General features: G+C 53.7%; 1 protein-coding gene across 1 annotated transcript in view; it reads left to right on the top strand.

Moving 5' to 3' along the window:
• Positions 1–5,432: 5,432 nt before the first annotated feature.
• NRXN2 (neurexin 2) overlaps positions 5,433–26,612 on the top strand; it is a 97,553-nt gene continuing 76,373 nt past the window's right edge. The window contains 4 exon segments of the mRNA XM_032489729.1: positions 5,433–6,174; positions 17,037–17,054; positions 21,871–21,900; positions 24,090–24,161. Of these exon segments, the coding sequence (XP_032345620.1) occupies positions 5,448–6,174; positions 17,037–17,054; positions 21,871–21,900; positions 24,090–24,161 (847 nt within the window). The 5' untranslated portion in view covers positions 5,433–5,447.

Below are 26,612 nucleotides of genomic sequence, written 5' to 3'. Positions count from 1 at the left end.
ATGATGCTACTACTGTCTCTATTTTACACATAAGGAAACTGAGGTCCAGAGAAGCTAAGTAACTTGTCTGAGGTCACGCAGCTAGAAGTGGGTAGAGCTGGCATGACCCCAGGCTCCTGAGTCAGTGCCTCTCATCCCTGCACTGTCTCAGTTTTGGTTTTGCCTCCTGCTGAGACATGGCTGGATGTCGATTTGCCTGAGGTCTTCCTTTGTCACTTCTAGGTCATCAGAACTGGAAGGAGGGAGTAGGAAGGGGAGGTGGGACCTGTTGGCAGCCCGCCGATCCCACCTGAGGTCTTAGGGAGGAGCGAGAACTTCCCAAAAAACACCTTCTGCAATTGAAAGTGACCTCAGAGCTTAAGTAGTTTGATGCCCCCTCCCCTATAAGCATCTCTATGAACTCCCTCTTGAGCATCTCTGAGCAGTAGTCATCCGGCCTCAGCTCACACACCTCCACAGACGGGGAACTCACCACCCCCACGGAGGTAGCCTACTCCACTGTTGGATGCTTGGATTGCCAGCAAGTTTCTCTTTAGCTAGAGCCAAAATCTCCTTCCTCATAACACGTACTTCTCCCACCTGTCCACAGGCTGCCTTCTGGGGCCGCCAGAATGTGTGTAAACCCGGCTCTTCCTCCCTGGTGCCTGGGGGAGGCCCCTGCTGTCACACTCCCAGCTGGCGTGAGAGGGAACTGGCATGAGGAGAGGCGAGCCAGAGGGATGCTGGCGTTCCCCTGGCTGGAGGTGTGGGAGTGTGTGTGTGTGTGTGTGTGTGTGTGTGTGTGTGTGTGTGTGTAGTTTGTAGATGTGGCCAGAAAAGGGGATGTGTGGATGCTGGGAGAAGACCCCTGGCTAGGGGCTCTGCCAGGGTGGGGATGGACCATCTCAGCCTGTAATTCACATCCATTCACTCAGTTTGTGGTATGGGGGCTGGGGACTTTGGTCAGACTAAAAGGCCCAGGAGTGGAATTGTGGATACAATGGGAAGCATCTAGAATGACAGTGAAGTTGATTTTGGTCTTGCTCTTCTCTGTGGCCCTTGGGTCAGTCACTGCCCCTCTCTGGGACTCAGTTTCCATCTCAGAAAAAACAAAAGGCATCAACTCCATGAGCTCTGAAGTCTGTCTTTCAGTGCCTAGGATAGACTCAGTCTGTGTTGTCTGAAGAGGGTAGTGGTCCCTGTGAAGGGTGGGCCAGAGAAGGGTGAGCTCTGGGCCTGACATTGCCCTGTGGCCTGTGGGCAGTGCAGGGTAGAAGAAAGGCCCGAAGTGCTGGAGCCAGCTGACCCCTTACCTGTACTTGCACCTGGGCAAATGAATCCATCGTTTGGAGCCCAGTTTCCCCATTTGTAAGCCAGGGGTGACAAAACTACCTTCTAGAACTGGAGGATTAAATAAGACTGCACGTGGTGATCTAGCCTGGCACCCGATGCCCAGTGGGGAGCCCAAAAGTTGCAGCCCAGATGCCACACTGGCACTGGCCTGGCCGTGGGAAGATGAGGAGGCTGTCAGCCTAGGAAGACCCAGAAAGACTCTATGAGACCAGATTCTGTGGGGGAAGAGAGTAGGCTGAGGTCCTGAGGGCAGCTGAGTCACCCTGACCCCCACCGCCTCCAGCTCCCATCACCACTGGCTCGAGGCTGCAGAGTCCACCTGTGGGTAGGGGGTGCTAGGGAGCTGACTGGGTGCAAAATCCCAGATTACAGGGGAGAAGTCAGATCCCCAGGGGTGCAGTGGCCCTGGGCCAGCAGTGGCTGGCAATGTGCACTGCACTGACGTCAGTCAGCAGGCAGGATATCCCAAGGCTGCTCTGGCCAACATCCCAGCTCTGGCACTGGAGAAGAGTTGGTCTTGGGGAGCAGAGCGTGGACACTGTGGGTGTAGGGGGGCTTCCTCGGCACAGCATGAGCCTGGGGGGCCATCAAATTGCACAACTCCGGGGGACACCATTTACTTGATGGAGTTGTGCAAGGCAATGGCTCTGGCCCACAGGGAAGAGATCTGTGGCCGGAGAGCTGTGCACCAGGAGTTGAGGAAGGATGGAGCATGCTAGGTTAGCAGGAACCCCCTGCATCCTGGGAGAAAGAGTGGGTGGGAGGCTGGCTCAGCAGAAGCTTGGTCCTGAGGTGGGGAAGGCTGAGGGCTAGAAGAAAGGAGTGGTGAAGAATAGCGGGCTTTCTGGGAACTGTAGGATGGGGCGGGGTGGAAAGGACCCAGGTGTCCGCTGCACTGACACTCCTCTTGGGGCTGTCTCTGCCTCACAAGCCTTGAACCAGCCCCGAGGGTCCCTGAGTCCCTGGAGAGAGGACACAGGGAGGATTGGGGCTTCCTCCTGGCCAGCCCTGCAGCCCCTGTGCCCCCAGCACTAAGCCAGGCTGGCCTGTGCTGCAGAGCTGCGGGCTGTGGGGAGAATGAGTAATGAGCCTTGAGGGGCCTCAGGCCCAGACCATGCCCCCGCTCCTCCCAGAGGCACCGCAGAAGCCCAGCCTCTGCCCCCACCGTTGCTTACAGGCACGTGCCTGCACACAGCGCCCACTCCTTTCCCACACTCTCCCTCCACCTCTGGGCACACAGAGACCAGTGGAATTATGCCCCTCCTGGACTCTTATCCATTTTACTACTGCTGCTCCCATCCCCCAACCAGGTAACATTCCTTTGGCTCTTAGGACCCAGACATCTGCCTCCCAGCCTCTGGAGGCCTCCTCACCATCCTTCACTCTATCTGTCCTCCGCCAACTTCCTGAATAAGGGAGACTCTGCCCTTAGGCTTTGTCAGCAGGAACCCCTCTGCCACTCTCTGGAGGGCGGGTGGGATGTGAGTAGGCAGAGGGACTTGGGGGTGGGGCAGGGAAAATATTCCCCTCCCTTTCCTGAGCTGAAGGGTGAGTGGACAGCAGCACGAATCCTATTCCATCTGCCAGCAGAAATCGATAGCTAATTAATTCCCTCCCCAAAATAGTGTCCAGAGGTAGGGGTTGGGACTGGGAGAGAGGCACAGCTAGACTGAGACTGAGATCCTGGGGGGAGAGGGAGGGAGGGAGGATGCCTCTCTTCTGTCCACCAGGGCTGTGCCTCTGCTGGGGGTCTCTGGCTGCCCCTTCTGAAGAAGAGGGGATTTTGGCCTTTCCCTCCCCCAATACTGAGAGTCCCCCTCCCCTGCCCTGGGCTGGGGTGGGGGTGCATGTGTGTGGGGGTAAGGGCGTCAATCAGGCTGGGAGCAGGTGCTGCATTTAATTTGATTGGCTAATTAGCCTGTGCATGTTAATTATCTCTATTACCCAATGAGAAGAGGCAGTGGCAAAGCTATATATATCCTCCAGTGTTTGGAGGGAGAGGAGACTGCCTGCCTGGATTGGCTTCCCTCCCTGCCTCAGAAGGGGCAGCCCTTGGAGGGGTGCTGGGGCAGGACACTTGAGTCCCTCTTGGATCCTATAGAATTGAGGGAGCAGAAAGCAGTCAGAAGGAGCCAGATAGGAGGACCTGAGAAGTGCATTTTGAGGGTCTCTTGGAGATGGCTCCCCAAACTCTACCACTGGCCTCCTGAGGTCTTCTCTGCCCCATATTCTTTCTGCATAACTATCATTCCAACCATCCCTTCCCTCCCATGAGCAGAGGCTCAACCCCTCACTATGGCTTTTTAGGGGACCTTTACCTTCTCCCTCTTTCTTCATACCCCAGCTTCCTCCCATGTAGGGAAGAACCACACCCATCCAACCTTCTCTCACTCCAAGTTACCTTTCTCCTCTTCCTGTGGTTCACATCTCTCTGAACTACACCTGTGGCTGCCCTGCTCTTTGTCTCCTTCCTGGAGATGCTGGAGTTAGATACTCGTGGGTCTAAGTCCCAGTTCCCCACTGCCTGGCTGTGTGACCTTAGGCAAGTTCCTCCACTTCTCTACGGGGGTTCCCCAATGGTTAATGGGAATAGTTTCAGAGTGAGTAAGTAAAATAACATTTGTAAAAATGCTCAGCATCCAGGGCTTTAACAAATGGTGTTTGAATTTGGAATTTAATTTTCTCTATCTTCTCTTTCCTTTTCTCCCCATCAGGCCACCTTTCTCCTCCACGACTCTTCTGTCTCTGTCACTTTTCAGGTGATTTCTCTTCTTCCTCTTCCCCGCCAGATTCAGTCTTTTCCTATCTCTTCCTAAACTCCAGCCCTTCCCTGCTTCTCTCCCAGGCTTCTCCCCACCTCCTTCCCTTCCTCCCTCCCCAAAATAAAATCAATGTAATATTCAGGAGGGTTGTTGGATATAAATAATTACGACTCGGAGTTTAACGAGATGCAAATTCCCCTCCCTGGCGTGGGGTATAAATTGCTCTCTGACAGCCCGTTACAAGGGTAATCATTTCAGAAAGGCAATTTTATGCAAATGATCCTGCCTGCCTCCTAGTGGCTCCCCCAGCCCTGGATGGGGAGGAGGGTGGAACTGAAGGGTGAAGAGAACCCAGGTACCAGCCCAGGTCCAAGGCGGAAGACTGGGAACTGGAGGTTGAGAGTGACAATCATTTAGGTTCAGGAAGGATCTGGACTGGTGAGCAGGGGGTTGGGGCCCAGGAATGGATGAGTGTGATTTGGGGAGAATTGGAGACAGGAATCAGATGCTTGTGTCCCTGCATAGATGGACTTGGGGCCTGGATGCTTGGGTCCTGGCTGACTTCTCTCCCTTGCCCCCTTCCCAGCCAGGTTAACCAGTGATACCATTGACAAATTGGCGTTTAATTAATCCCAATGAATTATGTAGCAACTTCATTATTCAGCATTATCCAGGAACTGATGAGAGAGAGCCGTGGCTGGCGGTGGGAGCCAGTCACAGAGGTTGGGTGGCTCAGAGAGGAAGGGGCTGTGGTCACCAGCTGGAGGAGAGTCTCTAGGCTTCACCCATAGGAGCTGGCCCTGGTCCTGATGGGAGGCAAGAGTTAGGGCATTTGGTTGGGCTGCTACTGGATTCTAAGGTGTTACCTCCCTACCTATCCACATCTCAAACCAATAATGCCCCCAAGCGAGTGCCATCTCCTCCCCTCCAAGTGTTGGACCGCCAGTTCTCTCGTCATGGTGGTGTCTCTCGCTTTGAGACCCTCTCCAGGTCTGGCGGCTCCTCGAGTCCTAAACGGAAATAATTGAGCGCTTGGTGGTGGGAGGGGGGAGCTCGACACTGACGGCTCCCCTCCCCTAAGCCCCCCATTAACCCTTTCCTCTCTGTTTCCCCGCAGGCATCCCTCAACCATACTCCGTCGGAGCGGGGGAGGGGCGCCTCCCTCGCCGCCCGGGGAAGCCAGCACCTGGGCCTCTGCACGCCTCACCCCGCGGCTGGGCCCATGGCACCGTGAGCCAGCGAGGGAGCCCCGCTCGGCGCAGGGGGCGCCCGGCCCCCTCCCTGCCCCATGCGCCCACGGCTCTGAAGCCTGAGCGGGGCCGGGGGCCGGGCGGGGCCGGGGCTGCCGGAGGCATGGCGCCCGGGAGCCCGTGGCGGCCGCCGTCGCTGCCGCTGCTGCTTCTGCTGCTTACGTTGGCGGCGGGTGCGGGCAGCCTGGAGTTTGGCGGCGGCCCTGGGCAGTGGGCTCGCTATGCGCGCTGGGCCGGTGCGGCGAGCAGCGGCGAGCTCAGCTTCAGCCTGCGCACCAACGCCACGCGCGCGCTGCTGCTCTACCTGGACGACGGCGGCGACTGTGACTTCCTCGAGCTGCTGCTGGTGGACGGGCGCCTGCGGCTGCGCTTCACGCTCTCGTGCGCCGAGCCAGCCACGCTGCAGCTGGACACGCCGGTGGCCGACGACCGCTGGCACATGGTGCTGCTGACCCGCGACGCACGCCGCACGGCCCTGGCGGTGGACGGCGAGGCCCGCGCCGCCGAGGTGCGCTCCAAGCGCCGCGAGATGCAGGTGGCCAGCGACCTGTTCGTGGGCGGCATCCCGCCCGACGTGCGACTCTCTGCGCTCACGCTCAGCACCGTCAAGTACGAGCCGCCCTTCCGCGGCCTCCTGGCCAACCTGAAGCTGGGCGAGCGGCCCCCCGCGCTGCTGGGCAGCCAGGGCCTGCGCGGCGCCGCCGCTGACCCGCTGTGCGCACCCGCGCGCAACCCCTGTGCCAACGGCGGCCTCTGCACCGTGCTGGCCCCCGGCGAGGTGGGCTGCGACTGCAGCCACACAGGTTTCGGCGGCAAGTTCTGCAGCGAAGGTGAGCCTGGGGAGCCGCCGCTGGGCTCCTGGGCGCGGGAGTGAGGAGCGGGGGGTTGTCCCAGGATCTGGGCCTGTGAGGGCGCCTGCATCACGCGGACTCTGGCTGGAGGGCGAGTGAGAGTGTGTACCAGCACGCGAGAGTTGTGAGGGGCGTGTGAGGACGCCTGTCCCAAAGAGAGGGCGCGCATGGTCCGCCGGTGAGCAGCAGGAACGGCGTAGTGCGGCGGATTGCCGTGGGTGTGGCCAGCTTGCTGACCCTGTGTGCGCGTAGTCAGTGCGGGAGCAGCCTTGTGAGCCCATCCAGTGAGCCTCCCCCTGTTCCCCAGTGAGGGTCCTGTCTTGACTTGTGGGTAGGACTGTGTAGTCAGGCCCTGCTGTCGAGAAGATGAGGGTCCGGCGCTTGAGGGGGTGTAGGTCGGATGGGTGACAGACTGTGAGGTGCTGGTGAGGGCTGGTGGAGGTGCTCTGAGGGCGGGGCCTATGAGAGGCACTGGGTGGGGCCTTGTGGGCGGGGACACTTGGGAAGTACAGTCAGGGACCTGTGAGGGAGTCCTGAAGACAGTGTGTGAGGCTTCTACGGTGTGTAGAGCGTTAGGCGGTGTGTAGGGCTGTGAGGGTGAGGGTCAGCACGGGGGGCCGGGGCCTGTGGGGAACGTGGGTGGGGCCTTGCGGGCGGGGCCTAGGAGGCGGGGGGTGGTCCGTTCAGGAGGGCGGGGCCGCAGTCGGTGAGGGTCCGCGGGTGGGCGGGAAGTACTGCCTGAGAGGCGGCGACAGGACTGGTGGGTGAGAGCCCGGGCGTGATGGCGATGGGCTTGGGGCGAAGGGCGGGACGGCGCGTGCGAGGACAGGTGAGGGCGAGTGGGGACTTCGAGGCTGTGACTGCACGCGCCAGGAGGGCGGGAACCCGGAGTGAAGGAAGCAGGAGGGTGAGGGTGGCTGAGGCCTTTCAGGCTCGGGACTAGAGTTGATTTGGGTGAGAGGCAAAAACATGGCTGGTCGTCTCTCCCGGGTGAGAGACTGGAAGTGGAGGCTTCTGTTTTAAACGTCGGAGCCCTTGTGAGCGTAGGGTTTGCGAGGGAGACTAGAGGGCTGGAGGGCGGTTGTGAGAACTCTGGAGTATGGAATTGAGTGTGGGATAAGAACTTGAAAGGGAGGTTAAGGGAGGGAGCGTTTCTGCCAGCTCCCTCCCCCTCCCCCAAGAGGCAGTGTTGGACGAAGTGAGGGGACAAGGTCGAGGGTGGAGCCAAGCCTAGGGTGGGCTGTGGTTTTACTGGGAATGGGGAAAGGAGGGACTTTAAGACACCTGTACTTGCGTCTGGCTGGGGAGTGGGGGAGAGGTTCCCCATCAATTTGGGGGCAGGGCATGTGCATCTCCTTCCTCCCTGGTCTGCGGCAGCTGTTTTCCAGGAGGTGTGTGCAGACAGACAGGCTCTCCTCTCCCTGGCACTCCTGAGGCTGTGGGCCACTTAACAGTTGTGTGTCTGCCCTCTGGGCTATGGGGTCTTTGGGAGTGTGTGCATGTGCAGTGTGTGCCCATAAACCCCAGGGACTGCTTTGGAGACTGCCAGCCCCTGGACAGCCACCAGAGGAGCTGAGTCAGCAGGTGTGGCTCTGGGCTTGGGAAATCTGTATTTTGCATAGTATTTTGATGATGTATCTGTGGTTGTGGTAGAGGAATAAATAAGGAAGGTTTTTGGATTGCTCTTGGGGGTTATTTGTACAAGGTTGTGGGATGTATCTTCAGGAACTGTGTGTATTAAGTTAATCTGACGCCTTCTTGCCTTTTCTCCAAGGAGTGCAGGTGCTCCCTAAACTGTGAAATTGTGTGTCTGGGTGTGTTTGCTTGCATGCAGAGGCCCGTGAGTCTGGCAGTGTGTACAGTATGTGCGCATGGTCTGTTTGAAAGTAGTGTTTACAAACAGAAGTCCAGTGCCTAGTAAGGAGTGTAAGGGCATGGGCTCTGTGTAGGCACCATGTGCATATGTTTCAGTGTAAGACCTCAGTGAGACACCTGGACTCTGTGAGGAATATTTCATGACCTTTAACTTGAGTCTCTGGTCCTATGATCCCCTCCTCTCCAAGCCTTCCTAATAGGATGAACCACCCTTCTGATGGAAGGGAAATTTGAGCTGCAGAGGGGCTACAGTAACTAATCCATGGTCTGACTGGCAGAATGGGGCCTGGCTGTATGAAAAAATGTAGCCAGAGGCCCCCTGGTCAACCAGAGCGCTTGTGTTCATTCCCTGAAAGGATTCATTGGCCAGAGGACCCCAGTGAGCCACAGAAGATGTATGCTTCTGAATGCAGGTTGTATGGTTGTGTGTCATAGATGTGTCTGAGTACCTGTGTGTGACAGGGATAGTTGTGTGTCTCATATGTATAGGTGCTGCATGTGTATGAGATGAGTTTGTGGTAGCTGTGTTGGGGCTGTGAGGGGTGGCTGTGTATCTGACCCATTGTGTGTGTGTGTGTGTGTGTGCATGTGTGTGTGAGATAGCTGTTGAGGGAGTTGTGCTTTATCTGTGATAAAAGGGTAGGGATATTCATCTCTGAATGTGTGTTTGATAAAGATCTGTGGAATGAATGAAGTTATATTAACAAGTATTTGATAGGATAAAGGCTTGGGGTAAGGCTGTATGCGTCTGTGAAAAATGTGTATGTGTATATTTTCAGATATATGTTGTGGGTGGGCATGGGGGTTGTGAACACTATTAAACATCTGGAGGTGACAGGCACAGTGGCAGCTCTGCTGATTCCCCTCCTTACCCATGACCACATTCCCTCCCTCTTATATTTGTTCCTTATTTCCTGGGCAGCTTTTGTAATATCCTGTGCTCATTACACTTCTTCTAGTACATTCTCATCCAGCCAAGCAGGAAAGGAGTGAGCTCCCATCCTTGGGTGTTGGGGTTGGGGTAGGAAGACTTTAAAGGGAACTGGTCTGACTCCTGATAACTGAGACAGATCTCAGGGCCAGAGTCCTCAAGCTTCCCTGGAAGTTACATTTACTTCATTATTAACTTTTTTCTGAGATTGAGGACATTTTTAAAAACCAGTAATTCACAGTACCCCTTATAATACCAAATAGTAGTTATTTTTATATCATTTATTGTGAAAATAGATGACTCAAAGCTACTATGAATTCAGGAAAGCTTTTAGATGGCTTTGATGTTATATTTGCCATTGTGGTTAATCAAATATACATTAGAAAAAAAAAGCTTCAGCTTTATATGCAAGACATACCAATCTGCCCTCAGATATTTGATGTGCATATGGATTTGTGGATCCTTTAGAATCCTCCCTGCCTTCCTGGGTCTGGGCCTACCCATTGACTGGGAACCTCCATGCTAGGACATTTTTCTGCTTTTCTCTGGGGGGTCTGGCCCCAGGTAATTGAAGAAAGAGCTAAGTATGAGTGACTGAGTATGTGTACCGCTGCTGATTGTTTGCCAAAGCTGGGATCAGGTAGACTGGGATTTTGCACTGGTTTACATGTGAACTCCCCCTTGTGTCTCTCATGTGTGGGGAGAAAAGGCTGAAAAGTGATGAAGTAAGAAGGATGTGCAGGTGTGAGTGGGAGACCCAGAGAGGAGTGGGGGTGCAGAGGTACTTGGGAGAGAAATGAAACCAGTGGTAATGCATGTGCTGGCAGGGAGATAGATGCATGGGTCTCGTGAGTTTTTTGTAACTTTGTTGGTAGTTTAACTCAACAGGTTGTTATCAAGGCTTCCTTTTTGATGCGCCTTGTGTTGGGGAGTGGAAGGTCAGTCAGAGATGAAGACGCTGCTCTGGGAGCTGACTGCTTAATTGGGGAAGCAGATAAAAAACAGTCCAGTGTGTGGTTAAGAGACCAGGTTCTGCAGTCAGACTGTCTGTGTACTGACCTTGGACTTAAACTCTCTCTGCCCTGGTGTCCTTATCTGTAAAATGGAGATAATACTAGTACCTAGCTTACAGAGTTGTTATGGGAATTAAATGAGCTAATTGAGATAAAGTACTTAGAATAGCGCCCAGCACATAGAAAGTGCTCAATAAATAATAGCAAAAGAAAAGCATGGTTTATGCAGTGAGATGGAAAGAGATGCAGTGAGGCAGTGTAGCTTAGTGATTAAAACATAGACTTCTGAGGCTCAGATCTGGGTTTAAATCTGACTTCTCTACTTACTAGTCCTGTGAGTCAGATGAATACCTAACCTGCAGACTAATTTTTTCTCACTTGTAAAATGGAGATAAGCATGCTTATCTCACAGATTAGTTGCGGGAATTAAATGAGTGTCTGGTACATAATTAGTGGTGAGTAAAGTAGTTACTATTACAAACAGAGGGCTCTTGGGGTTTTGAAGAAGGGGAGAGTTTACAAGTTGGGGGATTGGTAATAAAAGGCATACTACTTAAGACTGGCCTTTAACATTGATTAGTGAGCTTGGGTTTGGGGAGGCCACGCCCAGCAAAGGAATTAGTAAGAACAAAGGTGGGGAAGGGGGAAATGTACCTCATGTCCATAGAGGGGCACCAAGGTGTATAGGGAGAACCGTGGAATCTAAAGGAGGAGAAGCAGGCTGAGGCCAGGTCTTGAAATTTTAAACTAAAATAAATAAAACTAACATTTATTGGATGCTGTGTACAGAGTATTGGTAAATGGAGCCACAAAAGAATTTTGAGCAGGCAAAGGACTAATAAGAGCTGTGTTTTGGAAGCTGGGAGTGAAGTGTGGAATAGAATTTGGAGAGTGGAGTTATTCTGTGGAAAAATCAATTGGGAGATGATAACTTAGGAAAGAGATATGGAGGCCCTGACCCTCGGCGATCTTGGGGAGTGGCGAGGAAGGACGGTGGCAGCTGTGGGGCAGGGATAGCAACAGTGGTTGAGAACTGTTGTTGAGACTGAAGCTGTAGGACTCTGCCTTTTCCAGGTGGGGGAGGGCTCAGAGATGTTGAGGTTTTAGGTTTGCATGGTTGGAAGGATGGTGGAGGGGTGAGAGGGGAGGGAGAAGTTGGGAGGGGGAGCAGGTTTGGGTCACAGATCATGCACCTGTCTTGGTGTTCCTAGATGGAGGTGTCCAGGCAGGTGGAAACAGGAGACCAGAGCTTTGAGTTGAAGGTGGGGCTGCAGATGGAGACCTGGGAGTCATGTGTGTGGAGAGAGAGTATTTGAAGCTTTAGGATCGGATGAAGTGGCCAAGGAGAAGGGGAAGAGACTTCAGGGGGGCATACAGTTGGAAGGAGGGAGAGGAGTGACTGCAGACACACGAAGGAGCGGTTAGGATAAAAAGAGAATCGGATCACTGTCAAGGGAGGAGAGAGCAGGACCTCACAGCTAGTGAGCATTTGCTAGGTGCCTTGAAGGCATGACTGCCCCGTGAGATGTAAGAGCTGGAATCTGAACCTGAGCTGACTCCAGGGCCTGTTGCCCCCCACCTTCTCTATGCTGTCTCTGAAAGGAGAGGCGGTCAGTCAGCTGTGTCCATGGGTGCCCTGCGTTTGATTTATTGAGGGTACTTAGGACCAATGTTTCATCAAGAACCAGTAACCTCCCTGGATTCTTTGGACCACAGCTTTTCCTTTAGGCCAGTATCTGATGAGGGTGTTCCTGTATTTGTTGGCCAGCACTGAGAGAAGGCAGTGGGAATCGATCAGCAAAATCTCAGTCTCCCTGAGGGACCCCTGGGGGAGGAACTCACCCTAAAAAGTGGGGCATTGTCCCCTAAAAGCTCTCCAATATTTACCATGTTTCAGATGGAAATCTTTCTAAAATACGTTGTGCACCTCTCTGTCTCCCCGAGCATATTTGGAATGCGATTTAATCTTTTCCGGATGACTCAGTATGTCATGATTCCCCTCAGGTGTTGCACCAGACTGTCACACAGTGGTTCCGTTGTTGTAGTTTGTCCCTGCCTGAAATGAAGCCTGGTTGCTGTACTTTCGAGTTCTTCGTTCTTCGATTAGCTTTTTCTAGTTTTTTCCACGTCTGTCCTTAGGAGGTGTTGTCAGGTAGCAATGGATATCCTTCTCTCTCTCTGTGAACTCAGAAATCAGCATTCCCACCATGTTAGAATTATGTGTCACCAACAGGGAGTGGATTCTGAGTTGGGTCTGAGAGGCTCTCCTATGAGAAAATCACAGTTTTTAATGCATAACTGTTATGATGTTGGTTTTGGCTGCTCAGAAATTTTTCTTTTCTTTTGTTCTGGCCTTCAACACTGTCCTTGATAATGAATCTGCTGGAATCCCGAGTTCGTGTTAGCCAAGATGATACCATTTATGCCCTCTGGTGAGGCAGTCAAGACCTGTGTGTATGAAAGTTGAGTAAATGAGGTCACATACGTGGAATCATTCTGTCAGCTCCAACATCTAATACCTGTGGTCCTGACAGTTTCTGCTGTTGGAAAGGGCTCCAGGCAGAACAGGATGGACAGCTCAAGAGAGCTGTGCAGGGAGAAACTGTTTTAAGAACCAAGAGACCAGTTAGATGCTCCCAAGGAGAGCCTCATATGGCAGAATGGTTAAGAGCGTGGGCTGCCAGGTTTAATCCCCGCTTTGCTCCTTCTAGCTGTGTGAACTTGGACAATTTGCTGAATCGCATTGTTCCTCAATGTCCTACCCTGTAACATGGAGGTCATATATTGTTGTAAGGACTAAGTGAGTTAATATACGGAAATCCTTTACAATGTGCCAGGCACTATTCTAAGCGATCAATGAATGCTACTATGATTATTAAGCCTTGTGGTCAGAGAAGGCGTCAAGGAAGAGGTGGGACTTGGCCGGATCTTGAAGGATGACTGAATGAGATTTGTGGAGGTGGGAAGGAAAGGCCAGGACTTCCCCACCAGGAAAACACCCTAAATGAAGAGTCTAGGGATGTGAGTCGAGTGTATCAGGGGCTGGTGAGGAGACCAAGATAGTTGTTCTCTGTGGGAGATAAAATCAGAACTGTGGATTAAAGCCAGCTTCTAGAAGTCTTAACTTTCAGGCCAAGAATGTAGCCCACCGGAACTTTTAAAGCCAGTCAGATTTGGGTTCAGATTTTGACTCTGACCCCCGCTAGCAGTATGACCTTGGATAAATTTCTTGCACTTTTGAGCTATGATTTCCCCATCTGTACAAGGAAGTGATAGCAGTATCTACTGATGAGATAGCAGTGGGGAGGAACTGGAACCATGTTCAAAAAGAGCTGGGCACACTTGTAGTGCTCGGTAAGTGAGATGTGTTCATTTTTTATTTTGTATTCATTTAACAAACACAGGCATGCCTTTTTCTCAGCCAGAAACTGTGCAAGCAGCTGGGTATACAGAGATGAATGAGACATTGTCTTTGCTCTTGGAGATCTCACAGTCCAGTCAGGAAGCAGGCATGGAAACAACTGTGATAGAGATCTGATAATAACATGAGGTACATATCAAGAGAGGGATGGCTGACTCTGCCTGGGAGGTCAGGTCAGAACACAGGGCAAGGTATATAGACCTGGTCTTAAGGCAAGAGTCTACTTTCTCAGGCAGGGTAGGGAAGGATGTTTCAAGCTGAGGGAATAGTATGTGCAGAAATGTGGCATATTAGGGAAATGGAAAGAAACTGGGTATGGATAGAGCCCCGATTGTTGCAGGAAAGGAGGTTGAGGGAGGCGTGGTCAACTTGGAATGGACTTTCCTGAGAATATTGGACTTGATCCTGTGGGCCCTGGAAAGCCTTGAAGAGTTCTAGGCAGGGCCATGACTTGGTTGGATGGCACTGGCAGTGCTTGGAGTATGAATTGCTGGGTGACAAGACTGACTGTAGGGGGAGATCATTTAAGAGCCTTATTAATGTTCCGAGGAGAGGATCTGGTGTGGGTCTGACCTTGGGGCTGTGCTGATGGTGATCGAGGGATGAAAAAGGTTTCTAGGAGTTGAGTTTTTAGAGTTTTAGAAGATGGAACTGGTAGGACCTGGTGATTGGTGTGAAAAAAGAAAAAAAGAGCAAGGCTGATTTCTGGGTTCCTAACCTGATCAGGCAATGCAGGCAACAGGAGCAGGCTTGTGGGGGAAGGGTTCTGAGGTCCATCTTGGACATGAGGACACAGCCCGTGAGACACTCAGATTGAGCTTCTCTGAAGGCGGGTGCATATATCAAGCATAGAAGAGAGATTTGTCCCGGAGCCACTGAAAAGTTCTGAGCATGTGTGCACGTGCATGTGTGCATATGTATGTGTGCCTGTGTGTTGCTTACAGCAGTGCTTAGTCAGGTGTATCTGGTACCTGTGCCAAGAGAGCCAGGCTGGGCGTGGGTAGGGGACCAACCAGCAGGAGGCTAATGAAGGAAACCTGGGGTCGGGGGTGAGCGTGGGGGCTCTAATGACCCAGAAGCGCAGCGGAGAAAGGCACAGGAGATTTTGTTCTCCTGGGCAAGTATCCCTTTCTGTGCGGAGGAAGTAGATAACACACTGAGCTCATGAGGGTTGCCGGGAAGCTGCTGGTCCATAACACACATTGAGGGTCTGTACAGTGCCTGGCTCGTGGCTAACTAATGGCTTCTCTGGAGCCTGGCAGAGTGTGGGGCACATGGTGAGTGTTCAGGAAGTGTTGGTTGGAAGCAGTGCCTTTGTTGAACTCAGGGAAACAGGCACTTTGTTGCCAGGGGTGGAGATGTCAAGTGTGGCTCGAGCAGAGGAGTGCACTGGCTGTCAGGAGCTGTCTGAGTAATTGCTGAGTGCACAGGTCGGGATGTAGGACCGGCAACCATGGAAGAGGCTAGGGCGGCAAATACAGGTTTGGGAGTCCCTCAGCCACGAAAGTGTGCTCTCACGAAGAGGTGTGGGAGAAGAGAGAGGAGTGTGGAGGGTGTGGGACTGAGCTGAGGGGCCCATGATGGCAGGTGAGGGGCACAGGTGAATCCGCAGAAAGCGAAGGGCAGCAGAGGAGAGGCCAGTGAATCTCCAGGTGCCTCTCTGGGAAGCCAGCAGAGGGGAGACTCTTGCAGGCAGCAAACTACACTTAGTTGTTTCACCTTCCTGAGCGTAGCATGACCCACATTTGTGGCAGGCGGGAATACTCTTGGAAATACCTGCCATGTTGGATTATCCACAACTGCCAAGCTTCCTTGTTTGTGCAGGTGCTGGAGAGATGAGTGTGCTGACTGACCAGGGCCTTAGCACACTGGGGCCAAAGAGAGCTGGACGTTGGGCTCATGGGAGCCCAAGGGTTTTCCCCAGGGCTCCTTCCTAGCCAGGTCCCCTCCCTCACCACAAATGTATGTGGTTCAGTTTATTTAAGGAAATCATTGTATACATGGCTTTTGGGGGGATGCAGCTATCGGGAAAAGAAGCTCTGTTGCACAGAAGTGTTTTTGTAACATATGTAGAGATGTAAAGGCTTGTGTGTGTAGGTTTAGAAAATGGGAGGCTGATAGATAGATCGATAGATTAAAAAAAGGAAGCTGTGTTCATCATGGAGTGTCTTTAGCCACCGGAGGGAGTGTGGGGTGGGGTGGTGTGCACATCTCATATTATGTATTAGATCACAGTGCGAGTATTGATTCTGCATTCTGTGTGTGTATTGTGGGGGTGGTATAAGGTATGACAGATGACAGTGTGTATTTCTGGAGTTTAGCCAACTCCCTCAGAGCAAATGAGCAAATAACACAAAGAGAGGTTGGAGGTAGGAGACAGTGTGTGCATGTGGGTGTGAGTGTGTACCGAATAGCTGTTTGCGTGTATAAGTGCATATCCCAGGGTCCATGTGTGCGTGTGTGTATGTATGTGTGTGTGTTTGCCCACTGGGTCCATATGTTTGTAAATCGTGCTGTTTCTTTTTTCATCCTATTGCTTCCGCTAAAGGCTCCCAGTAGGTGGGCATGTAGAAATGTTTGGAGAGGGGCTTTGGCCCCATTACAGAGCTGACCAGAGCCCCGGGGATTTGAAGCTTAGTTGAAGGAACTGCCTCTCTCCTCCCTTCCTTCCATCTTCTCTCTTGACCTATTTGGTGAGCCCCTGGGACAGGCCCAGGCAGGCCCCAAATAGGTGAGGGCTAGCTGCCCAAGGGCTGTGGCGCAACATAGGGATCAGCCCAGTATGGCCCCCTGAGGTTTGACCCCCTTCCACCACTGAAGTGTCCCATCCAGCCTGGGGGCCCTTTGCCTCACCCAGCTGTTGAGAAGGCATTTATCCCAGAGTCACACAACCAGGGCCTTAGATGAAATCTAGTCCGCCCCTTTCATTTTTGCAGAAGAGGTACTGGTTGCTCAGAGAGACTAAGAGCCTGGGATGAGAGTCACATGGCACTTGGAGGCAGAACTGTGTTTTCTGACTGTGTACAGCAGACTCCACCCCCACCAGGGGAAAGGATGTCTGGGTAGGGGTGGGGAGGGGGGAGTCCGCGGGTGCAAAGGCTTCAGGTTTAAGTTGTGTGAGAGATTATACATGTCTGCATCACTAAGTGCCTATGTGTGTCAGTGTGTCACTGGGGGTGAGCCATGCGTGAGTGTGTCCCCATCTGTTTCTGAGATGCAATGGAGTGCAGAGGAGGAAGGTGCTGGGGGAGGCAGGACACCTGAATGCTGCTCCCGGCTCTGCCTCAGATTCCCTATGTGACCCTGAGTGGTCACTAACATGTCCTGAGCCTCAGTTTCCTGAAATATAATGTGAGGCTTGTGTCCCCTGGGACTGTGTGACCCTGTGTGTGAAGTGCTGACTTGGGGAACAGCTCAGTCTCTGTCTCGTCCCTCTCAGGGCATTCCAGGTTGGGTGACTTGTGTCTGGGCCTGGGTGGGCTAGGGGACCTTGAACCCACCACCCATCGCTCCCCTTGGAGCCCCATCCTTGCTACCTTGCTAACAGCCTTCCTTTTTTCTCTCTCTCTGCCCCTCCTTCCCGAACCTCGCTGGCCTGTAGAAGAGCACCCCATGGAAGGTGAGTGATGCCTCTTGGTCTTTGGGGTTGGCTTATCAATCGCCGTGGGGTTTGATTGGCTCCCTCCCCTACCCATGTTTGGGGCCCCCAGGAGAAGGATGTATGGGTGTCCTCTTGGCTGCCTCGGCCCCACGTCTCACCCGTTCCCTCTTCATGGTTTGCTGGGAGAACTGCCTGGCAGAGGCAGCCCCTCCACGGCCTGTCTTCAGCACGTCTGCCCACTGGCCTTTCTTCTTTTCTGGGGAGGAGACCAGGCTGGGAGCAAGGCTGGAGGGATGGGGCTGAAGGATTCAGAAGTGCCCAAAAATGACTGAGGAAACTTAGAAAGGCCAAGCTGCCAGGGGCTGGGCTGGGGCTGGGGTGATGCTTGGGTGGAATCCGCTTGGGGTCTGAAGAGTGCAGGCAGGGTGTGAATTGGGTCCCCAGGTCAGCGGATGTGGGCCGGCTGGCAGCTTCTCTGCTACTCAGACACACGTGCGGTCCCCTAGCCCTGACCCCACGGGCTGGTAGGTAGGGGTGGTTGGCTTCTTCCTTCAGCACAGGCCCAGGCAGGGCGGAGGGCGTGCCTCTCTTTGGGGGCTCTCTGTCCAAATCCACACTTTCCTGTCCTCTCTTTCACTTGTCTTTTCTCTCTCTCTGGTTTTTGTCTTTGCCTCTCTTTTTCTCCAGGGCTCTGTCCCTGGACCTCTTTCTTTGTTTCTGTCCTTCCCCAGGCTCTCTCTGGGTTCTGTGCTTTTCTCTGTTTCTTTTCCTTCTTTGAGGTGGACCAGGTCAGGAAGGGAAGACTGGTTGGATGGTCAAGGCTTAAAGGCTGAGCAGCAGGGGAGCACACGTGTACCCCAGGGAGAGGGCAGGCAGCTTGCTGGGCAGGAGATAGGATCCCAGTCACTAAACCTGCCCCACACTTTTTTCCTGGACCATCGGGAGAGGGAGGCACACGGGCAGCCCCAGGCTGGGAGCTCCCTAGGCCGGGCCCTGCCCTGGATGCTGGCATCTGGGCAAGGAAAGAAGACAAGGGGCACTTGGCCTGAGTGTGGGGCTGGAATCCATTTCTCTCCTGGTGTCTCCAGCTTGTCTCTCTCACTGATGTCCCTTTTCCTTGGGTGTCCTTAGGGTTCCCCTGGTCCCTGTGCACAGGCAACCGTGTGTGTGTGTGTGTGTGTGCGCGCGTGCGTGCGCGTATCTGTGTGCAAGTGTTCATGCAGCTCCGCTGCTCTGTTGTGTTTGTGTGCCTTTGTGCACATCTGCACATGTATGTCTGTGTACATGTGTCTGAGTGTGTCTGGAGGTGTGTACACCTCTATCGTCATGTCTTCTGTGGCGTGGCCTCGTCTCTGTGTGCCTCTGAAGCAGCATCTGCATCTGGGTCTTCATCTGTCCTGTCTGTGTGTCAGTGTTTACCTCTTGTGAGTGAGTCTGCGTGTCTGGGTGGACGCAGCCTTCTGAGGGCTGGAGATAAGATTTAGTGCTGATATGACTTTTACTTGCTCTTGATGTCATGTCTCCTCCGGAACAAAGGGAGGAATAGAGGAGGAAGAGAGAGGGAAAGAGGCTGGAGAGGAGGGGCTAGGGGCAGAGGCAGGCAGAAGGAGGGGGGTAAATAGAGGCGGGGAGAGGAAGGACCTGTGGAGGGAGGGGCAGAAAGGGGAGAACCACTGGGGAGGGTAGAAGGCCAGGCGGCCTGTGGGGGGTGCTGAGGAGGTTGGGGAGAAAGCCAGAGGGCTGCTGCAGGGAGGAGCAGTGGCCTGGAGCTGGAGGAGAGGAAGAAGGAAACAGTTCTTCTCCAAGCAAGTGGAATAGAGGGACAAGATGAGAAGTGTGGCTTTGGGGACAAGTGGGGAATGAGATCTGTGGATGTCACTCTGCCATCTGTTGGGGGCAGCATGGTGGTCTGCTGGTCTGGGTGTGGCCCTGCGCGTGCCTGTGTGTCAGTGGCTGTGCAGGTGTGTGTGTCTGGAGCTCTGTGTGTGTGTGTGTGTGTGTGTGTGTGTGTGTGTGTGTACACCCAGGGGTGTGATGCATCTGTGTCTGTGGCGTGGCTGCTTGTGTGTCTCGCTATCTTGTCCCCTGTAACCCTCTTCCTTCTTTCGATGCTGGTCCTCCCTGGGGTTTTGGTAGGAGATTATGGGGGTGAGACTGAGAGTAGGGAGGTGAGTTGGCAGGTGGTGGCTTCACAGGGGTGGGCTGGGGTCTCCTCAGTGGCACTACACTCTGGACTCTGCAGTTCCCACTTCAGACCTCTGAGTCCTCTGTGACTTCACGCTTTTTTCCTGTCCTTCATCCATCGACACTGTGCCGCAGGCCTAGTTTTCTCCCAGGAACCCAGCCATCCTGCTCCCCAGGCCCCTGCTGAGCATCTCCTTTTGAGGATCCAGGTAGCCCCACCTCCCTTCTCCTTAGCTTTTGGTATCAGGGAGAGAAGACCCAGAAGCAGCCAGATAAAGTGCCCTAGGAAAGGACCCTTGGTAATGCCATCCATCACTGCCAGCCTCTTCTCCAGTGGCGCCTGAGGAGGGGCTGATGCCACAGGTGGAAGTGGGGAGGGGCGTCAGAAGGGGGCTGGAGCATACAGGGAGCAAAGGTTTCAGGTCAGGTAGGGAGGCAGGATTTAGGGAGAGCACCCTCAGACCAGGCTGGGCTGAGTTGCGGGGAGATGGGGCATGGAAGCGGCCTCCCCTTCCCCAAGATTGCTGGTGCTGTCACGCCTGAGGGAGCTGAGCAGCTGGTTGCCTTGGTGACAGAGGAAGAGTGCCGCATGCTAATGAGGCTGGCTGGGAGCTGGGCAGTGGAAGGGTCTGTGAGAGGAGAGATGCCGCTCCCCCCTCCCCCCAGCAGAAGTGGTGCAGGCCTGTGGGGACAGGAGACGAGTTCACAGGGCACTTAGTTCCTGGGCCTAGAAGACTTGGATGAGGGGTTAGGGCCCTGGGTCTGGGTCCTGGATTTCGGGGGTTTGGAAGAAGATGCTGGTAGTTCTAGGGGAAAGAGTTGGTGGGGGGCATTCAGAGCGAGGAATGACTCAGTCCAAATGCCTGGGTCCTGCCTTGTTTTGTGGATCAAGCCGGTGTCTTCCCAAGAGCACTTTTGTCCTGAGGCAGCCCTAAGCAGCTGTGGCCCCCCAACAATTGCCTCAGACTCAGAAGTGGGGAGAGACCAGTGCTACCCGAGAGACGAGAGGTGGGCAACATGAACCATCTGCCCACATCTTCTACAGGATCCAGGTCCTTTCCTGGCCTCCTCACAGCCTCTCCTCTTGGAACCCAGGCATCTTGGCCCTCAGCCTTGTCCCAGAGACACCTAGAGCCCTTTACCCATCTTCTGTCCTGGTTTTCTAGCTCCAGGGCCCACATCTCACAACCACAGCAGCTGGGATGGTTTCCAAGGGCGATGTGGTACTGCAGGGCTGTTCCTTCCCCACCCTTTTGGCCAGACACCAAGGGTGCAGTGATGGGGAGGGGGACTGAGGTTTGGTGGGGCTGGCTGGTCATCTCAGGGAGTCCTGGGGTCTCAGCCCAGCTGTGGGGCCTGGTGTTACCAGTCTCTCTGGATGAGAGCTTTCCTTGGCTGGTGCCCTTTGGGCAGTGAGGTACTGGTCCAAAGGGCCAAAGTCTGTCCCCATCAGGCTGAGAGGGGCCCCAAATCAGGGCTGACCAGGTTCTCTCAAGGGGCCAAGGCAACCCTGAAAAAAATCCCAGCGAGTCTTACTCTCAGTCTTAGATGTAGGGCTTCTGTATTCCATTTTCAAAATTCAGCTTTTGGGTCATCAGAGAGGGCCTGGCCAGAGAAACAGGGTCCATAGAATAATTTCAAATGAGATGTGTTAACCCCTCAGAGAGCTGGGGCTCCCCACCGCGGGTCTTGGCTGCCTTCTCTGGTTCTTGCTGTCCAAGAGCGCTAGCCTCGTCTCCCAGTCCTCTCCATGGAAGGATCCAAGCCCCATCCTTGTTCCGGTGTTCTAGATTCCGCTTCTTCCTACCTGCTGCCACTCTAACTTTGTCCTCCCGAACCCCAGTTTCCTCGTAGAACCAGGTGTGCTAGGTGCCTGCTACCCATACGGAGGCTGTTGGCGGGGGACAGCTGGGGGGGCTGGACCCAGACACGTGTCTTCCCAAAGTCTCCTTTGGTGGGAGATTCCTTCTAAGCCCAGGCTCCTCACACCCTCGCCTTCCCCTTCCCTGCCAGGCTCATGGGGTCACAGGATGGGGTGTGGGGGAGGATTGGAGCTCTCCCTTGCCCGCTCAATTCCATGCTAACAGGACACTCTCTCTCTCTCCAGGTGGCTTTGATTTTTGTGTCGTGTTTTATTTTCTCCTCCATCCGACTCGTTTTTTCTCGTTGACCGTTTTTTTTTCTCTCCGCCTCCCGGAAGAAAAAAAAAAGAAAAAAAGAAAAAGGAAAAAGCAGCCCTCCCAGCCTCATGCTTCTCCTCCTTTTCCTTTTTTTTTCCGGCAAGAAGAAAAAAAAAGAAACCAAAATCTCCTCTCCCCTTGCAGTGACTCCCTGCCCCAAACCTTCCTCTGGTTCTGCCTGTGTTCCCCTCACCCTCTCCGGCGTCCCCCCCGCCTCTTTCTCTCTCCTCCTCTTGTGCCCTCACCCTCTGTTTCGGCATCGGGCCCCTTTCCTCAGCTCTGGGCTGGGGGCTTTCCCCCGATGTCTGTCACAAGTTAAAAAGGGTTTTTAAATTGTGGCAGCAAAAGCTTTTTTCTCCCCTCTCTCTGGCTGATTTTGATGACTCGTGTTTTCTTTGTTTCTTTCCCCTTTTCTTTCTTTTTTCTTCTCCCCCCCCCCTTTCTTTCTTTCTCTCCTTCCCCTTTCCAAGGTCCGGCTCACCTGACGTTAAACAGCGAAGGTATGGTTTGAAGTTCTGGTTTGATTTGGATTGGATTGGATGGCCCCTGACCTGCGCCTGGATTTTCTGTCCCTCTCCCCACCCCCCTTTCCCCTCCTCCACCTGTCTTGCCTCCTTCCTGCCCTTCCTGCCCACTTCCTCTGCCATGTCTTTATTTTATTCGGGTGCTGGGGCGGGGGTGGGGGGCTGGTCCCAGGGTGCGCTCTCCCCTCTCCTCACCTCCCCCCAACCCCAACACATTCCATCCGCCCTCATCCCACCTTGGTTTCTGACATCAAAAGATGTTTGAACTCCTGCCGTGGTCTCCAGTCACCTTTTTTGCGTTTTCCTGATAGTGTATCTTGCTTTATTTTTCCCCCTTCCTCATGGTGGTGTTTTATTTCCTTCCACTCATTCTGATCATTCTTTCTTTTCTGTGAACCCAAAAAAAAAGAGAAAAGCGTGGGCTGGAGGAAGAGGATATTAGGCAGCCTCATTCCCCTTACCCTGCTGCTGTAGGATGCCCCTTTCCACAGCTGTCCCACTGTACACCCTCACCCTTGTGTCTTGTGGATGTTTCTTGACCCTATTTGACAGAGGAGGACATTTAGGCTCAGAAAGACAGTGTGACTTGCTAGTGATTACACCGCCTTTAATTGGTGGTACCTTTGAGACTGCTCATCTATTTTTAGCCTCCCTTCCACCAAGTCCCTACCATCTTTAAAAACCCTGGTGTTCAGCAGGCCTGGAGACAGAGGCCAGGAGTCCTGACTGTGATTCCCCAGCTCTGACCTCCCTGTCACCGTCTCCCTCCCAGACCCTCAGGCACTGCTCCCCCAACCCAGGGCCATCCTCTGTTGGGGCTCATCTTCCATAGGGACGGGGTGGGGTCTTAAGCCTGTAGGTAGGCAAGACTGGGCAGTGGGGAGAGACTCAGACCTGGAATTTGGGATGGATTTAAGTCTGGGGAGGTAGAGACCTGGAATTCTTGCAAGGATGGAAAATGATGGCAAGAAATATGGGGAAAGAGGAAGTCCCAAGTGGGGAGTCAGGGCCTGGTTGGTTCACTCACATCCTTCTTGCCTCTCAATGCCTGGTTCTGGGGGTGCTGGCTGTGGCTCACCTTTGTCATAGATGAAGGCCTGAAGGATCCAGAAATCCCCCCTCCCCCCTCCTAAAAGGCCGCAGCTCAGGTGTTACTCTAGCTCTAGTTCTGGGGATTTGGGATTGGGGTTAGAGTAAGGGCCCAGGCAGGGACTTTTAAATTCCATTCTTGAGTTTCCCTTAAGAACCATCTTGTGGGGTCTGGCAGTAGGTATGGTGTCTGGGAGCTGCTGTTCACTGGTAGGGTTGGGTGGAGAGCGCAAGTCAGCCTTGGACCCAAATATGGTAACACGTGCCTGCAGGGGCCTCTGGAGAGGAGGCCTGGGGTTGGGGGGCTGAGTGGTGGGGAGTGGGGGGTCCTCCCTGAGCAAGGCCTTCCCATCCACAATGAGCTCAGCCAGGCAGGACTTCCCTGGTGTGAACAGCCCTGCTGAAGGCACAATGGAGCAACAAAGAACAAATAGAAAGCATGGCCCTGTCCCTGGGAAGCCCCAGGGTCTAACTGGCCAAGAAGTAGACGAAGGTGATGTTGGGAGCACTCCCTGTAATAAATGAACAGGTGTAGAGGGAGAACCAGGTTTGCCTCAAGGATGGGCAAAGAACTGAAGAGAGATTTGATGTGGGAATCAGGAGGTTTCGGAAGACGGGTGCTGTGTCAGGCTATTGGATGAGTTGAAGCGCAGGAACCAGACCTAACAGAGCGGGGTGAGCAAAGATGCAGAGCAGGGCAGAGAGTGGGTGAGACACTGGACAGCAGCTCAGGGCCCCCAAGGCCTGAGGGCTGGCCTGTTTGCATGTGGTCAGGCAGAAGGGGCTCCTGAACTAGCAGTGAAGCCTCTGCTCTCCACCCCAGTCTCCCCACCCCTGGGCAAAGGGCAGAAGTCTGTGGTCATGAGTCTGATGCGGTTTGTGCAGCTAAGGGTTCTTGGTTTGTCAACTGGCTCCCTCCCCAGAGGCCGAAGCAAGTGAGTCCCCAGAGCAGCACCCCCGACCCTGTACCTTCAAGCAGACCCTCCGCCCTGGAGAGGGCCCTCCATCGCCTCAAGGTTGGGGTGGGACTGCCTGGGTAGCCCCCTGTGCCTGACTCCCCAATTCTGCTTCTCCAGTAGGGTCCTTACTGTTCTCCGAGGGGGGGGCCGGGAGAGGAGGAGCCAGCGATGTGCACCAGCCGACAAAAGGTCAGTGACCCCATGGTCCCCAGAGAGCCCAGCCCTCACCCCCTGCAGGCCAGCTTCACTTCCTGGAGGGCAGCTGAGTCAATGGAGACATATCCCCTCTACCCCTCTGAGGTCCACCCCAGCACTTACCTCAGTGTGAAGGGCCACAGGCTTCCATTTCTTTCCCAAAGCCCAGTTGTCCCGATGACCTCTTTCCAGAACACAGGCCACAAAATAGGGATGCCTAGAAAGTATCTATTTCTCTGGTAGAGTGGCTAGGCAGCAGGGTAATATCCCCCCACCCCCCCCCACCCCAGTTTAACCATCAAATTCTGGAAGCCTGCTAGGTGTCAGCCCAGGGGGATTCTGGTTGGGAGATGTGGCATTTATAATATGTATGTATCACACGCATTGCCTAAATGAGCCTTCACGACCCCTTGCGGAAGGGCTTATTGCCCATGGTTTACAGATGAGGAAACTGACGCTTGCCCGGGGACCAGCCCGGGGTCCTTTATCCTGCATCGGGGCTGCAGGTTTCAAGCTCTTTTTTCCCTTGCCCTGAGGCTGGCTCTCTTAAGAGAATCTCTTCCCCAAGAAGTTTACAGGGCAGTGTAGCAACCCGTCAAGGAGCTCCTGTGGGTGCCAAGCCTTGGGGCTATCAAATCTCATTCTTTAGTACGGGCTGTTCTGTCAGCCTGGATTTCTGCCATCCCTGCTCTCTTCCCCAACCATTTGGTATCTCTTTCAGCTGACTCTTGAAAAAGCAGCTAGTCCTTCCACACTAGAAGTCTCCCCTGAACTCCCCTGGCAAACCCAGATGCTGCTTGCTGTCCCTTTGTCTACTCACCCATTATATCACTTGCCTCATGGCATCGTAACTGTCACTTTGCCTGTTTGCTTCCCCCACTCAACTGACCCTCCTGCCGACAGCGACTTGGTATTTTCATTCATATACCCCAGGTGCTTTACATAGCTCCTGGCACATATGTAGGCGTGTGCTCTGCAAATTTATTTTAAATGGGTGAATGGGCTTTGTTCTCAAGGGGCTCATTGATGTTCTAACAAATAACCACAATAAAGGGTGGTACATGCAAAGTGTAGGGAAAGTGCAGACTTTGTGCAGAGGAGTTAATTTATTCATTGATCTAGAGAGAGAGGCAGCACACACACACAGAAAGTTAAATCCCAGTGCAAGAGTCATTTATTTCTGGAATGGTTTGCAATTTATGAAGCCTCTAGATGCCCTAAGCCTTTCTAGATGCTCACAGCAACCTATGAGGTAGGCTGATGATTAGTGCCTTTGTCCGGGGAGGAAGCTGGGCTTTAGAGATGTTTGTTGCCTATTGGCCAAGGTCACAAATCTGGTGCAAGAGCCGGTATTAGTGCCCAGGTCTTCTTTCTCACATCACACTTCCTCTCAAGGGGGCAGCACAAGATGTTACTAGGCAGTAAGTGCCAAAAGAGCAGAACAGACAGCTGTAGCGCTTGAGGGTAGGGAGGGGCAAAGGGGGCTGGAGACCTTCCCAGAGGAGGGCTTTGAGCTGGGCCTGGAAGGAGGCAGCTGCTCTGTCCTTCATGGCCTTTAGAGATCCAGGACCACAACAACTGGTTTCTAGCCACATTCAGCTTGACTGGGGACATTTGAGGGGGGTTCACACTCCCCCACCGTGGGAGACAGACGAATGATTACCCCCTCTTCCTGTACCAGGAACTGTTAGGAGCTATTCAAGCACTGCTGGGAATTGTAGTTCTGGAGTCGTACGCAGTGAGATGGGGGAGAGCGCCCCCTGCTGCTTCAGATCTCACTCCTCCCAGATCAGGTTTGTGCTCTTCTGAGCACCCTCAGCAGGGCAGCCCCCACACCCTTACCCTACAGAGTCCCCCCACCAATCCCTGGAGGTCCTGCTGCTCTTCTCCCCACTCAGGGGCTGTCTCTGTCCTTCCCAACATCCGGGGCTTTCTTGTTCACATTTACTCATCTCTTTTCTGTCACTCTCCTCCAATTCTTTCAGGCTCCCTCTGGCTGCTCCAAGCCTCTTTCTGTCTTTCGGCCTACCTGGGTCTCCGTCGGTGATGGGCATTGCAGCATGTGTGGACTCTGGCTCTAGAGTGGCTGGCTCTGCCTCCTGTCCTAGGAGACTGGAGCCAGAGCCTGGAGGAGTCGAGGAATGGCCTCATTTCTCCACTTTTCCTCGGCAGCCATGGTCCAGCCCCAAGCCTGCCTTTCTCCTTTTTACTGGCTTCTTTTGTTCTGTTCCAATCACTTTTTCACGTGGTTGCCTTATTCTTTCCTTGCTTTCTGTTTGACTCTCTCTTAATGATATTTTCTTTGACTGCAGTGAAGGTGAGGGAGTGGGAGGGGAGGCCTGGCTTCTGGGAAGGACTAGGACACATAGCAAACCCAAGGTCAAACACATTCCCTTTTCTGGTCCTTGAGCCCCCTGGCTCTTCCAGTGCCTGGGCAGCAGGCCT

This window comes from Camelus ferus, chromosome 10 (assembly GCF_009834535.1).
Source record: "Camelus ferus isolate YT-003-E chromosome 10, BCGSAC_Cfer_1.0, whole genome shotgun sequence".
NCBI lineage: Eukaryota > Metazoa > Chordata > Mammalia > Artiodactyla > Camelidae > Camelus > Camelus ferus.
Note: the sequence above shows the minus strand (reverse complement) of the source record. Positions and strands in the feature narration are given on the sequence as shown.